This window comes from Ambystoma mexicanum, chromosome 2p, assembly GCF_040938575.1.
Source record: "Ambystoma mexicanum isolate Mex_15411 chromosome 2p, UKY_AmexF1_1, whole genome shotgun sequence".
Lineage (NCBI taxonomy): Eukaryota > Metazoa > Chordata > Amphibia > Caudata > Ambystomatidae > Ambystoma > Ambystoma mexicanum.
The window spans coordinates 1,398,012,262-1,398,027,915 of NC_090923.1; the positions used below are offsets into that span (position 1 = coordinate 1,398,012,262).

The window sequence follows — 15,654 nt, forward strand, 5'->3', positions numbered from 1 at the left end:
AGGAGGAAAAGGGTTCACCCAGATTCCAGATGGTCAGACGGAGAGAACGACCAAATGTGCACAATACCTTATTACGTTGGAGAAAAGCTGGTGCCACGGCAGTTGTTCCTGGTAGTTCCTGCCGTTAGGGAGAATTCTCCTTCTAGGGCTAATTTCCCTCACCTAATGAGTCTCCCAGCAGCTTTGCTCGATTTCTGGAGTTTATTTTTTCCACCTGGTAAGACTGAGCTATTCCCCACTCTTACCTGCATTTTGCCATGTGTGTTTCTACTATTTGTGTGATCTTGGGCTCTGAAGCACACCACTCCAGGACCCCCTTTTGTTGTGTGTTACATAGCACCTTCAGTGCACTAACACCGGATTGTCTTTGAGACTTCCCTCTGACTCCATTTCTCTGGGGCCGACTACTGTCCCCAGAGAAAAGTAAAGTTGCCATTAACTTTACATAGTCACTTGAACCACAGATCCAGTACACCCCATTTGACATTGAGTACTGGAAAGGGTTACTCCTTAGCCCTTGTTATATGTACCTCCTAGAGCATTGTTTTGCTCTTAACATTTAGAATTGGCTGGTGGCAGTGGTATCTACCGTAACTTTTCTACCGCGATTATACTATATAAACGTGGTAATGCTTTTGGCTAGTTTAGCAGCCTCAAGCATAAACCCGCTTGACCAAATTGCCTTTCTTTTGGCTCCGGTCGGGTTTATACACCATTTCTTTTTGTTAAAGTCCTTCTTTTGTTTTACTTTGCGCGGCAAACTAGGTTTGCCTTCTTTGTGCACCATCTTTTGGCAGGCTTCTGCAGAGAAGTCCTCCTCTTGGCGCCTGGGTGTCTAGGTAGACTGAATGTGAGGAAGGGGTGTAGTCACCCTCTGCACAGGGTATCCTAGGAAACCCTAGTCACACTTTACCATGATTGGCTGAGGTGGTCGTCCAGGCTGGACAACCCCCCCCTGCTGCCTGATTGTGACAGCCAGGCTGTGTGAATGGGGGTTTTGCAGGTCTCTTGGGCTATAAGTCAGAGTCGCCACTGGAACTACAAGGAACCGAAGAGAAGCCGAGAGAACGACTGCTGCAACTACCCGATCCGGGTGAAGCCCTGCTGCAGTCCTGAGCTATCTACCCTTCAACGACCAGAGAAGATCCAGCCTGGAGTCTTCTTCCCTTGAGCTTGGTGGGGATAACCAGCTCATCTTCCACAGCCAGAGGATCCTCGTCTTGGTCGAAATTGCTGCACACTGCTGTAGTGGTCCGGATAGCCATCTGAAGAGCCTCTCCTGTTTTTAAGGAGCACACCTTTCATTCATCACTGCTGCTGCCGGCTTCATCCATGTGTGGTGCAGACCCCTTCAGACGTCGTCCTTCGTGCCGAAGCGCCAGGAACCGTGGGTCTGCAGGAAACTACCAGGAACAACTGCCGTGCCACCAGCTCTTCCCTTGAATAAGGTACTGTGTTCTGCTTGAAGAAGCAGGGTGAATCCCTTTTCTTCACCTTCAAGGCTTGCCCTCGTCTTCCCTCCGTCTTATAACTTTTGCCTCCTCTTTTGAACAATATCGAAGTAATCCTGGCTGCGTGAATCTTGAACTGTCTGACCGTGTGATCTTCGGCAACAGGGACCCGGTTCCAACTGAAACTGGCTCTGGCCTATTGACTTTTTGTATTTCTGTCAGCAAGTGTTCTCAGATTCTGTCTGCCTTGACAAAAGTATTGTGTGTGATTTTTGCCCCCAACTCTCTCTGGTTAGCCCAGGTGCTAAGTGTGCTTTTAACATTTCTTGCCACGGATACATGTTTCTTTCATACGACCGACTGTCAAAAATTGATCGCTAATGTATTCACGGTAACGCTTTTGTTTTACAACATCGGTCTGCCTAATCACAAGGTACTTACCTTGAGCTAGTCTGTGCCAAGAAAATAAGTTGGTTGTAGTGTATTTTACGTGCAATTTAGAATTTCTAGAAGTGTTGTGTTTTACTGATGGTTTAAAAATAAATGTACTTACATTTTTACCTGAAAACCTTGAGTCAGTGTTTGCTTGAGTCACAGTAATTGTGGTCCTTTGTGTAATCTCTGCTACTGCTCATATACTCTTGAGATAAGCCTGGCTGCTCTGGTACTGCTACCACTATAACATAGTAGTACAGGCTTGTACCAAAGGTCAACTTGTATTACCACTTGTAGTCTTAATTGTGTGTAGTGGTCCCTAAGGGCACTGCAGAGGATTCTGCCTAACACCTGCAGACTCACAGTTCCAGCGGTTTCAGTCGTGGGGACAAGGACATCGTCTGGAGCGATCTGCACTACCCATGGATGAGGCCAGCAGTAGCGAAAAAGACAACGATTAATAAAAGGTGCGCTCCTTTAAATCAGGAGAGGGATCTTCTGATGGATATCCGGACCACTACAGCACAGCAGTGATTTCGACCCAGGAGAGGATTCTCTGACTGAAGAAAGGGTGAGCTGGTTGATCCCACCAGGCTCAAGGGAAGAAGACTCCGGACTGGATCTTCTCTTGTCGTTGAAGGGTAGATAACTCAGGACTGCAGCAGGGCTTCACCGGGACTCGGGGTTGCAGCAGCCGTCTTCTTCGGTTTTTTGCAGTTCCAGTGGCGACTGCCTTCTAGCCCAAGAGTCCTACCTTTTATGCCAAAATCCCCCACTCACACAGCATGGCTGTCAATTACTCAGCAGGGGGGTTGTCCAGCCCGGACAACCACCTGAGCCAAACAACACAAAGTGTGACTTGGGTCTCCAAAGGAGACCCTGTGCAGGCGGTGACTACACCCCTCCCTCACATTCAGCCCACCTAGACACCCAGACGCCACAGGAGGGGCTTCTGGTCAGAAGCCTGCCAAAGGTTGGCGAACAAAGGAGGCAAACCTGGTTTGGCGCACAAAGAAAGACCCAAGAAGGATGTTAACACAAAGAAATGGTGATTAAACCCAACTGGAGCCGAAATAAAAAGTATTTGGGCAAGCGAGTTTAAAGTTTGAGGCTACTAAAATAACCTAAAACGTTACCACGTTATGTAATATAATCGCGGTAGCAAACTTAGGGTAGATACCACTGCCACCAGCCAAGTATTAATGTTAAGGTAGCAAAACAATGCTCCAAGAGGCACAGATAAAACAGGCTCAGGATTAACCCTTTCCAATACTCCATATAAGATGGGGCGTACTGGATCCGTGGTAAAAGTGACTATGTAAAGTTAATGGCAACTTTACCCTTTTCTGGGGGACAGTAGTCACCCCCAGAAAATGGAGTTGGTGGAAAGTCTAAGAGACAACCTTGTGTCACTGCACTGAAGGTGCTGTGTAACACACAGAGTGGGGCTACTGAGGTGGTGTACTCAAGGGCCCACAATGACAAAAACAGTTGAAATACACATGGCAAAACACAGGTAAGAGTGGGGGAAAAGCTCACACTCTTACCAGGTGGAAAAAATGAACTCCAGAAATCCAGCAAAGCTGCTGAGGGACTCACAAGGTAAGGGAAATTAGCTATAGAATGAGAATTCTCCCTAACACTGACCTCTCGCTCTTCCAAATCAGGAATAGTAGCGAAAGGACCAACCCCTCCATGCCTGCGCAGTAGAGTGAGATGGTGGAGGCTGTCTTATAGCGACACCAAGTGACTTGACAGCTACTTTTGAGGTCTAATCTTTCAAGGCTTTCATCAGCCTCGTTGCCAAACAGTTGTATGCCATCAAAGGGCATGTTAAGCATCCTGGACTGCACATCTGAGGCAAAGCCAGACTGCCTCAACCATGCAAACCTGCGCATTACTGTGCTAGCCCTCATGGCTCTGCTAACACGATCGGCAGTGTACAAACCCGATTGGAGGGATTTGGACAGGGCGTCCTTTCCATCTTTTAAAATATTCAGGAAACCTTCCCCATCCTCTCCTTCCTGGATATGCTCAGCTTCCATTCCAATACAGTCTTAAAAGGTGTGGGTGAAATTGGCCACAGGGCAAGTGGAGTTGATGGACTTCGAGCCATACTAGTGGCTGAAAAAAAGTTTGCTAGTGCTTCAAAGCGTTTGTCACCCCTATCTGGAGGGATGGTTGGGTAAGCCGCTTGCCTAGACGTAGATGTGGCAGCCTGCACCACAAGGCTTTCTGGTGTAGGATTCCTCAATAGGTATTCGGGGTCAATTCTAGCAGGTTTATACTTCTTGGTGTACGTTTTACTAACTGCAAGACTGGTGTCAGGGGACTCCCAGATTGCCATGACCCTTTTTAGTAGTGCAGTATGAAATGGCAAAATAGGGTCTTTGTTACGCTCACCTGGTCTCTGCTGAGGCGTTGGGGCAACGTTTGCAGCCCTCCCAGGTGCTAGATCTTTCCCTTCTGGTTTCGTCCCCTGCGGGTCAGCTATGGGTAGCGACAATTGGCTCTGCTCCTCCGTGGATATGGGAAAACGTAAATGCGCTGGTAGATGACTGTGGTATCTCCCAACCCCTTCGACCCAAGCTGCGATTTCTGTGGGCATGTACCGGCCCATAAGGCTCACCTGATTAATGTGAATGATGAGCTCTCCGTCCTACTTCTGGCAGGGGTTCTTGTTGGTTGGAATGTAGTTCCTTCACTGATAACCAAGTATTAGTCCAGTAGGGCTGCGACTAAGTTCTTCTTTCTGCTTTTTCTCAATGGCTTTGTCTTATTCCTATCAATGTCTTAATGTTATTGCTGTCAATGCGGTTAACCTGGCACTGAATAACATTTCTCTCCGTTTTTTCCCACATGGGTGGAAATGCGGCCTGCAACGGCTGTGGAGGCGTTGATCGCAGCTGAGTGGAAGATGGATGCGACCGCGATGTCCAGCAGCAGGTGAGTGATGGATTTAGGGAAGGCGCAAGGTTTTAATGGCAGCGAGCCCTTAATGTAATGTCTGTTAAGTGTCTAACCTTGTCATTTGCCTTTTCTTGGCAGGTGCTGCGAGTTCGGATGGAGTGCGTCGTGTCGCGGTGCCTGGATGATGCTTGTCTGCATTCCAGGATGTTTGCCGGTGAGCCGCGCTGTCAGGAAAAAGATGCCTGCGCTCCAAGATGTTGGCAGGTGAGCCGCGGCGCCAGGAAGAAGCGTGCAGGTAAGAGCAGAATTCTCCAGTGAAGCTCGGGTCAAGATGGCAGGATAACTCCAGGTAAGATGAAATCCCAGGCGACGGTGAGCGTTACGCTGCACAGAGGTGCAGAATAACGCGAAGCGTGTGCTCTGGGGTTGGGCTGGCTTTTATAGCTGAGCCCTTAAGGCTACGCCCCCTAACAAGTTCTGCATGCCACACCTTGCCACTCGAAGTTAGGAGATGCACGTGCAGATGAAGACGGAGACCACACCCGGACTGGTTACACAAAGTTCTGGAGAGTATTCTTGCTCATATTAAGAGTCTGTTTATTCCAAGCACTCCTGCTCATAATGGAAATGTCCTGTTTAAATCCTTCCATGAGCCTGGCGCCAAAGGCGCCAGGACTGTGTCCAACCAGGTCCCTCATGCATAAATGTCCCAAAGGGACGTGTGTGACCCATGATGCTCCCTGATCCCTCCACTTGATGGTACCACTCTTGTGATCCTGGGCATGTGGCCATGACAGCCATTTTGTGGACCCTTGCCTAGAATCTCCGTTAGGTCATACTGTTGATAGACAGCGGCTCACCCAACACAAGTATTCATTCACTATTCATTAGTTGTCTGTATGACGCTTCAGCGTGCTCAGACGGGTCAGATGTGCCAACATCAATTGCAGGGGTCAGATGTGCCAAAATCAATTTCAGGGAAAGTGTCAGGCCACTTGCACTCTGAAGATTCTCATATAGATTTTCAGTCCTGGACCTCTCATATACCAGTGACTCTGGAACATTAGGTCTTTCATATTCCAGGGCAAAGAGTGGAATATCCTGGTTAAAGGGTTCAGCTTCCTCAAAAATAGAGGAAAGGGACAAGGGCTTAAATGTTCTCAACCTCCTTCAAGGGCAATGACTGGTGCCTTCAACTTCGAAGGTGAGGCCCTCAATGGGCTCAACCAGTGACTCAGTCTTCGAGGGTAGAGGAACTAGTCTCTCTTCGACTCAAGGGCTCTCGAGAGGACAACTGCTTTCAGCCCGGGCTCGAAGGCATGCAAGCTTTAGCCTGCTCAGACTTCTCATCGACCTTGTTCAGTGAGACAGGGTCGTGACCCTTCATCTTTTCCTTCAAAGGGCCCGTGGCTGCATTTTCAAAGATTTTAATTTTGAGACGAAAGGTCTCCCATTCAGCCTTTGAGGATGACCTACCTAAGCATGCAGACTTGCGTGGAGAGGAGTCGGAGGAAAATGAAAAGGATGGAGAAATAGGAAGCCTTTTCTTTGATTTATTTTTGACTAGGTGTGGCGTGAACCGCTACGAAGTCAAGAATGCTTCTTCAAATGTTTCCTTGGTGGCGACTCACCCCTCAAACTACATTCGTCATATCTTTTTGAAGATGTCCTGGAAGGGGACTTGTGAGGGGGCCTACCGGCAGCAGGTTTCCCCCTTTAATTCCTCGAGTGCCTTCCCTGTCAATAGACAGACAGAAACCCCAGTCTTGTGGTCGATGCCTAAGCTATCATAAAATGAGGAATACATGAGAGGCCACAATTCATTCGAAATGCTAAGTTTAAGAAAAATAGTCCACAGAGCAGGAAATGTCAAAGGGCACCAAATGATGTCATCATTTCTTTTGAAAATTCATGGAAAAAAGTCACTGAAAAGCACTGCAAAATCCAAAGTGTACAAGGATATCCCCACACAGAGCATAATAAAAAACTAACACTTCGACTGCGACTGTAGTGCATAATAAGAGCCAACACTCCTACCATTAACAGAGCAATGCCATTATTTACTTGTTTCTGTTAAGGCTGCCTAGCTTTCCTTGCTCTCCTGTTTTCTCCGTGGAAAGGTGTTTATTTTTTGGAATGAAAATTGTCAACAGCCAAGTATTCTATGTCAGCCAGCCATTTGCATTTTTATTAATGAGAGGTTATTTACTAATGTTTACATTTAAAGTTATTTAGCACTCCTATGTTACAAAGTGTTCACAGATTTCGCACATGAGGACATTTTCAGTGTATAGGTATATGAAAGAAGATCATAGGATGTAGAGATGGCAACAGAGTTCCTTCACACTGGCAAGCAGGCTCACCTTGGCTTTAGTTGCAGCAGAGGCCAGAGCAGCTGCCGCAGCTGTTGCTACGTTACCCTCAGAGATATCCTGCTCTCTCCTCTTCAGAATTTCCATTTCCTTTGCTTTTTCCAAGTCCACATTCTCCTTATTTTCCTCCGACACATCTTAAAAAAAAAAAAAAGAAAAACGAAGAAACTCAGTAATGGCCTACAGTCTTGGTTTCCAAATAACTAGAATTGATATTTACTATTAATCTATCCACCTGAACATAGTTAATTAAGAATATTGAAGCTTATTTGTAAACATACATCCTATCAGAACAATTGTTCATACTACTAAAATATTACAAATCCAATTAAAAAAAACTAAAAAGTATTCAATATCGTACATAAAAAAATAAATAGTTAAGCTGGACTTGTAGAATCTGGGTTGGTGGCAAGATTTTAGGAGGCCACTGTAGTAAGGATTAACAGGGAGCTCTGAGAGGTTAGTCAAAACCCAATCAAGCTTTGTGGATGAGCAGTCAAGGTTTAGTCTCAGGAGAGTGCAAGTGGGATCAGGAGCCCTCAATGAGTACACAGTATGGCACACAATAATTCAATTTAGATAGATAAGGATAAAAATACAGTTATTATAGGACTTCTGAATACACTAGAAAATGAATATAGCAGGTAGTATCGCACAGCACTCTGTTACAAAAAGAACAGAAAGCTTAAAATCAAAAACTCTGAGTTGATCAATTTTCTACTGTTTCATCTTAAACGGAGGCCAAATGAACAAGTAATCCAAACTGTTTAGGTTTCAAAAGGGGTTTAATTCGGTTTCTGTTTAATAGATTTGTTGTCCTACTAGTGCTTTAAGGTCATTCCTCGAGTTTGCATTAACATTTGTCAAACACTGAAATGTAGCCTGCGCGTGGATGTAAAAACCATTCAAGGTGGAACTCTTCCATCTATGGAGGATTATCAATTAAAGATCTACGTAGTCTACGTTTAACGGTTTTCCGCTGTAAATGAAAACATACAGAAAGCACATTTGTGTTGCCTGTACATCCCCATTAAAATAGAGAACTAGTTTTAGAAATGCAGTGAAGTCCCAATACAAGGTTGTTTTTAAATGGCAATCATACAATCAGTGTGTGCCTTATACAGTTATGGTGCAACATTTTTGCTCTCAATCCACATCCTGAACAGAAGTCTGGGAAGATTTGCATTTAGTGCAAGCCCAGATTAACGTTTGAATGTTGACATATGCCTTACTGAAGGCTTGGTGTGCACCCAGCCTCCCAAGATCTAATAAAAAGATTAAAAAAGCAATAAAAGAAAACAAAAAAAGGATTATCTGCACCATACCTTTTGTCATAAACTCGGACTGTCCTGAAGCATCGGAATGGAGTATTTACCCAAGGAAGATGAAGGCTCTCTCTCCTACACCTTACAATGGGATAATAGAATACTGCTGGAGCCTGCATTCGCCACACAACAGTTCAAGACAACAGGGAACTAAACTATGGTGGTCCAGTCATTTGGTCGACTACAAACTGGTCGACTGCAATTTGGTCGAAAACCAAATGGTCGAATTTTTTTTTTTTATTTATATGTGTTTTGTGGGTTTTCGTGTAGAAAAAAAAGGGGGGGTTTGGGGGACCCCCCCCAAAAAAACCAAAAAAGGGGTAAAAATAAGGGGTAAAAATAAAAAAAAATAAAAAAAATTCGACCATTTGGTTTTCGATCAAATTGATTCGACCAGTTGTCCAGTCGACCAATTGTTTTCGACCAAATGACTGGCAACCCTAAACTATGGGCTCCCTTGCCTTGAATTGACTTGATGGGCACAATTGGGCTTCTCACCGAAGGACTTTGTGCGTCAAGGAAATACTTAACCAGCTTACTTTGGGTCTGGGGCTCTGGCTCTCCTGCAGTGGACACCTGTATGTTCTGGTCTATGACCAAAGACTGCTAAAGCATATTACCTTCATTAGAGCAGACAGTCTATGCCTGTATCACTATTCACTGATGCAGTGTTAGGAAGAATTCTCATAAATGTGCCAATTCCTTTCACCTTAGAGACCCCCAGCAACTTTGCAGGAATTTGAGGACTTGATTTTTCTTTTTTACCTGGAGCGAGCAAGACTCTTTTCCCCACTTTCATGTATTTTAATGTGATTTTGAACTTGGTTTCTTTTGGTTACAGAGTCTGACAAACTCCATATGCATCATCTTTTACATTGTGACACAAAGCACCTTCAGTGCAGTGGCACAGGGAAGTCTTTCAGATTTTCCAAAGGTTTAAGTGCCTTCTCTGGGATAAACTACTGTTTCCCAAAGCAGTAAAGTGAAATTGACTTACTTACATTTGTAACTTTCTAGACCCAGCACACACTATCTTACAATATGGTGCTGGAGGGGTTACCTAGAATCCCCTTTGTCTAGCGTCTCATGAAGCATTTTTAGGTTACCCCTTTCTCACTGAACGACTGGTGGCAGTGGTTTCGTTTTAACTACCGTGGTGTTCATTTACTCCGGGCTGCATTCGCAGCTGCAGTAAAGCACCCATGGGTGCCATTTTTGTCAAAATGGCCCCAGTCTTTTTTTTCCCGCCATTTCTTCTTGAAAAGGTCCTTCTTGAGATGTACTCTGGTCCCTTTGCTCGCTTTGCCTTTGGCGGGATTCATGAGTGAAGCCTGCCCCTGGCTTCAGGGTGTCTGGCGGGGGCAGGAAGCGAGGGAGCTACCCGGAACTCACTGTGCTTAGTCTCCTAAGAGACAGGAATGCACTCTTAGGTGATTGGCCAGCTGGCTGTCCGGCAAGGACAGCCACCCTGATGGGTGACTCACAGCTGCGCTGGAATGAATGGGAGAAACCTGCATAAAAGGCAAGGCTTTTTGGCTTGGAAAGCACAGTCGACCACTGGACGAAGGAATCCGAAGAAGAACTTGAAGGACATCTGCTGCAACTCCTTGACCATTGATTTGCCCGGTGAAGCCCAGCTGCTGTGCTGAAACTCTGAATTTGTATCGACAGAGAAGCCACTGCAAAGATGACTTCTCACTTTGAGTTGGTGGGACCAATCAACTCCAAAATAAGCTACATGGAGATCCTCTCATAGCTGGTTGAAATTCCACTGCAGTTGCTGCTGGAACCGAATAGCCAGGGAGAGGAACACCAGATCGTGTGAGTTGCTTTTAAGCTGGCCAAGAGCTCCAGGAAGATCCTCCGGACTTCCAGGAAGCAGGACTGACTGACCCCGAGCAACCTAAACAGAGGGCCGGACCCCAGATGCACGGAAAGCCCATCTCGACAACCAGGAACCGCAGTGTTGCTGTTAGGTGTTTCAGCTCCTCGGGTCTACTGCAAAGTGCCACTTGTTTGAAGATTGCCGGTTGCGGTCAGTGACGGCCCCATTGCAGTGCAGGAGTCCCCAGACGTCCTCCCTCTTGTCCCCACGACTGAGGCCCAGGATCTGCAGAGCTGCACAGGAACAGAAGTCACCTGCTCCCCTTTTTCTTCAACCTAAAGGTACTGTACAGTTTAAGAAAACCTACCTGTTGTGTAACTGCACTTGTTCTCCGTTGGTGAAACTTGTTGTGGTTGCTCTATAGAGCTGCTGATAGCTTCTTTACTTCAGAAGCCTAAACAGCTTGTGGCCCTGCTTTGAAATCATTTCTCCAAAGTCTTCTCAAACATTCTGCAAGACTTTTACTTACCTGCAAGAAGTGTTTCAGCTCACCTAGACTTTTGCCCAATTGACTTTGGCCCAGCCTGGCTCCCTGAATGACTCTAACCCCTGACATTGTGTTTTATCCTCCTTCCAGGAAGGGGTTAATTAACTTTGCATAGGGGGGTTACCAAAAGTACTTACCTGCTTCAGAATATTTGGAATATTTGTGTGATCTCTTGTTCTGTTATAATAACCTTTTTCCTTTGACATAGGGGGGATCGGGGAGGGGGGGTGAGGGCTCGGGGGGGGAAGGGGGAGGGGGTGTATCGGGAGGTGGGGGTGGGTGCTGGGTGGCGCTTCCTCTTTTTCACCGGAGGTTGATCTGTGGCCACCGGAGTCAGCTGGGCCATCCTTTTCTGAATTTCCTACACCAATGTGTGCAGGGTTGAGAGGATATCCAGCGATGTATCTCTTGGAGTTGGGGCTGTAGGCCTACTAGGTCTGCGCCGTCGGCATTTCTGCTGTCGTCCCCCACGTCCTTGTGGATTGTGTATATGCACTCGTAGTCTTCCTCGTTTGAGGAAGAAAAATCTGTACCTTGGAGTACGACCTGCCCTGAAGCCTCCTCACCCCCCAACCCCCTTTTTTTAATCCTGAGGGGTCAGAATCGGGTTTAGCGCCGGTATCCTCTTTTATGGTGTACCTTCCACGGCCACCGGCCAAGGCCTCACGCCTCGGGGCAGGGACACTCTAGACGCAGCCGGGGCTACCTTGCCCAGGTCACCCCCTTTGGCCTTCTAGAGAGCAGCCACTACCATCTTGATAGTCAGCGATTTTGCCTGCGCTGCCTGTGCCTTCTCGGGCAGGTGGGTCGCCTTTTTGTGGACCTCAGGCTTCTATGGCTTCTCCCACTGCTTGGTCAGGTTGGTCGATTTCCTCTTTGAGGAGGAGCTGGATCGATGGCTGGAGATGGAGGCACGTTAGGCAAGATTGATGCAGTAACCTGTCAGAGACTGCACCAGCCTTGACCTCTTGGCAATAGTTAACCCAACCTTTAGTAAAGGCATGTACTACACAAGTTGGTAGAATGACTGAGCAGCCAGGTTTATCTCAAGAGGGGTCAACGTGAGCTGTAGGGTTGCAACAGAGATTCACAGTGACAAGTATCCAAAATAACACTTATACTCAAGGTTTCTTGATTAAACTATTATTTATCTGTTTGAATAAGCCTTCTTTAGAAGGGAGCAAATATATGTAACACAAAAACATACTTCAGAATACATACTCAGTTTCTGTAAATCTGTAAAAACCCATTTGGGATGGGGCACACACATCCTACACCCTGAGGTGACTTAAATAACTAGTACACTGTGGACAATGATACATCACTGGTACATTTAGAGCAATAATGAATTTGTTGTCAAAGAAAAGGTTTTGGGAATGAAACAATGGTTAAATATTCTTAAGCAGGCACATACTTTTAGAAACCCCAACGCAAAGTAAATGAACACTTTCCCAGGTACAAAAGTTATAGAATGTGTGCCTTTTGCTGAGGGACAGTTAAAGCACAAAGTCAGAGGATGGAACAAGCTACTTATCTGTAACTGTTGTTCTCCAGCATGGGTCTGGCATGGATTCACATGCTCATGAATATTCCCCGTAGTCAGGCTGGGAATCCTTAGTAAAGAAAAAATCAGTTTCATTTCTGAACTGTCTGTCTCCTAACAACCAATCACTGGTCTCTGGCTTATACTGTCCCCAGCCAATGACAGCCCTCTACCTAAGCCCCTCCTCTGAGAGCCATCTTCAGATTGGTAGCACGTAAAGTGGCAGTAGGACCAAAAGAACGCAAAAGGTTTGCATCTCTTACCTCCTCACCAGGCTCATCTTCAAGCGAACAGGTTGCGCAGCACTGCTTGGCCCACTCTGGACTCCTCCTTGGAATCCTTGTGGACACAGTACAACTAAATGAAGGTGTGCGTCGACCTCTAAGTAGCAGCCTTGCAGATGTCAAGCAGGGGTACACCAGACAGGAATGCTGTAGTTGCAGGGATCGCTCTGGTCGAATGGGCTCTTGGACTGCCATGCAACGGTCAGTTTGTCAACCACTGACAATGGGTGAAACAGCCGGAGAGCCACCTGGAAATGGAAGCCTTGGAGAGGGCCTTCCAATGGTTCACATAGCCAAAGTTCACAAAAAGTTGGGACGTCTTCTGGAAATTCTTTGTGTAGTCTACATAGAACTTCAGCACTCTAGCCACATCCAGCGAGAGCAAAGTCCTCTCAGTCGGCAACAAAGGCATCAGGAAGAATATAGGCAACACCAAGGGCTTGTTTAGATGTAAGTCAGACGGCACCTTGGGCATGAAGGAGGGGTGCATCCGTAGCACTACCCTCGTCTCGTGGAATATCAAATAAGGTGGTTTACAAGAGCGGGCCTGGATCTCTCCCACTTGTCGTGTGGAGATGATGAAAACAAGAATAACAGTTTTCCACGACAAAAATGTCAATGGGGCTGAATGCATAGGCTCGAACGGAGGACCCATTAGCCTATTAAGCACCACATTGAGCTCCCACGCCGGGGCCTTCACCGGCGGGAGCGAGCGAAATAGTGCTTTGGGGACCATATCTGTCTCGGCCACGCTGGTGCGACGAGGATCATCCTGCACCGGGATTGTCTGAGTGGATTGACTAGTGGAAGAAGCAACGGCAAAGGAGGGAACGCATACAGAAACAGGCTGTCCTAGGGAAAGAGAATACGTCCCCCATGCTCCCCGGCTGGGGAAACCTGCTGGCAAACCACCATTTGGTGCTTGTCGCAAATCGATCGTTCTGGGGATTGCTCCATCTGCGCAACAGGTGATCCACTTGGTCATGCCGAAGCTCTCGCTCGTGGCAAGAGAGCAGCTCGTGCTGAGAGAGTCGGTGACGGTGTTCTTCACTCCTGCTAGATGAAACAAGATGAGGAACATCCCCTGGGCTATGGCCCAGTGCCATAGGTCCTGCACCTCTTTGGAGAGTGCCAGGGATCTGGTGCCCCCCTGTTTCCTGATGTAAAACATTGTGATAGTATTCTCCATGAAGAACCGCACCACCTTGCCCTTGAGGGGAGGCAGGAAGGACTTGGGGGCCCAAAACACTGCTCGCAGCTCCAGCATGTTGATGTGCAACGTCTTCTCCGATACCCACAGGCCTCTCGTGTGAAGACTTATTTTGAGCACCCCAACCTTCCAGAGAAGCATCCGTTGTGACCATCTCCTGGTGCGGCGGGGTCTGGAAATCTGCGCCTCCGGACAGATGTGAGCGAACTCCCCACCACTGTATCACTTGACGGAAGCTCTCGTCGAGCTGGATCTTGTCCTGCAAGCTTCCCGACACTTGTATCCAACGGCCGTCGAGGATATCCTGTAGTGGACGCATCCGCAGCCTGCATAGTCAGATGAGGTAGATGCATGACATCATGCAGAGATTTGATGGATCTCACCATGGCGACCTTCAGTGCCAACAGCCGTTGCACCTAGCCCAAAATGGCTGCAATCCTTTTCTCCGACAGAGACGCTAGGCACGACACTGTTGAGTCGGGATCCCAGAAACCGTGCGTCCTGCGATCGAGTCAAGCAGGACTTTGCATATTTCACAGTTGAGGCAGTCCTCGCTGTGTGTTGGACGACAATGTCCTTTGAATTTGCCTGGATGAGCCAGTCATCCATTTAAGGGTATACGTGGATCGACGCAGCTGTGCCGCCACCGACGCCAGGCACTTTGTGAAAACCCTTGGCGCTGACTTCAATCCAAAGGGAAGGGCCTTGAACTGGTGACCCTTATGGATGGGAATGTGAAAATAAGCATATTCCAAGTCCAGAAACAATAGCAAGCCCCCCTCTTTTAGCAGTCCTAGTACATGCTGAAGAGTCGACATTTGGAACTTTTGCGACTTGATGTACCCGTTCAAACGACGGAGGTCTAGGATGGGCCTCCATCTGCCGGTGGTCTGTTTGACGAGGAAGTAACGAGAGTACACTCCGGAGCCCCGCAGCCTCTTGGGACAAGCTCCATCATGCCTCTTTAGCATGGCCCGTACCTCCAGCAGCAGCTGGGGGAATGCGGTTTTCCTGCAGGGCCACTGGTGGTATATGGGACACTTCCGTTGGAACCCCAGGGTGTGTTCGTCGACGAGAGCGTCCAGCACCCAACGGTCAGTGGAGCTGGTCTTTGACACGCTGACTAAATTCGCCAGCCAGCCTCCCACCGGGGTGCACGGGTGGGGGCCCAACACATGCCAGTTAAATCCTGTTTTGACGTTGAAGCAGTGCCTAGGGGACCTTGGCGACAACGTCCTCCTCCAGATTTGGCATGGCCCCTGTAGTTCTCCTGGCCCGAAGAGCAAGAGGATTGATGGTAGGCCGAAGCACCTCCACCAAATCCTTTGGAAGAACCTTTGGATTTTCTGCCGAAAGGACGGCCGTCACTGTTGAAGGGTGCCCAAGGCACGAGTCGTCTCTGCCTTGATGGCTTGAAAAGACTCATCCACGGTCTTATCAAAAAAATTGTCCCATAAGGGCATGTTCAACACCTTCCACTGAAAATCCTGGCAAAAATTAGTGGCCCTCAGCCAGCCCCGCCGAAGGCACACTGTTGCCCATTTGGCAGAACAAATGCGTCAGCAATATCCATGTCCATCGTAATGGCTGGTCGCATGCCACCTTGCCTTCCTGTAGACTCTCCAACGCTTCCTCTTATCGGGATGGAAGTCCAGGATGGGAGCGATCTTGAACTAAAGCTCCCGGTTGTAATGTGCCACAATGGTGAGAGCACTGGCGGTCTTGATGGTAGTCGCTGCTGACATGGTAACT

At 47.6% G+C, this 15,654-nt stretch overlaps 1 protein-coding gene across 2 annotated transcripts in view; it reads right to left on the reverse strand.

Annotated features, from left to right (window-relative positions):
- The window catches only part of SMARCC1 (SWI/SNF related BAF chromatin remodeling complex subunit C1), a 1,286,593-nt gene that overhangs the window by 227,778 nt on the left and 1,043,161 nt on the right, over positions 1 to 15,654 (reverse strand). For both annotated transcript variants that reach the window (XM_069645843.1, XM_069645841.1), the window contains exon 24: positions 7,160 to 7,305. In XM_069645843.1, the coding sequence (XP_069501944.1) occupies positions 7,160 to 7,305 (146 nt within the window). The remainder of the gene's footprint in view (positions 1 to 7,159; positions 7,306 to 15,654) is intronic.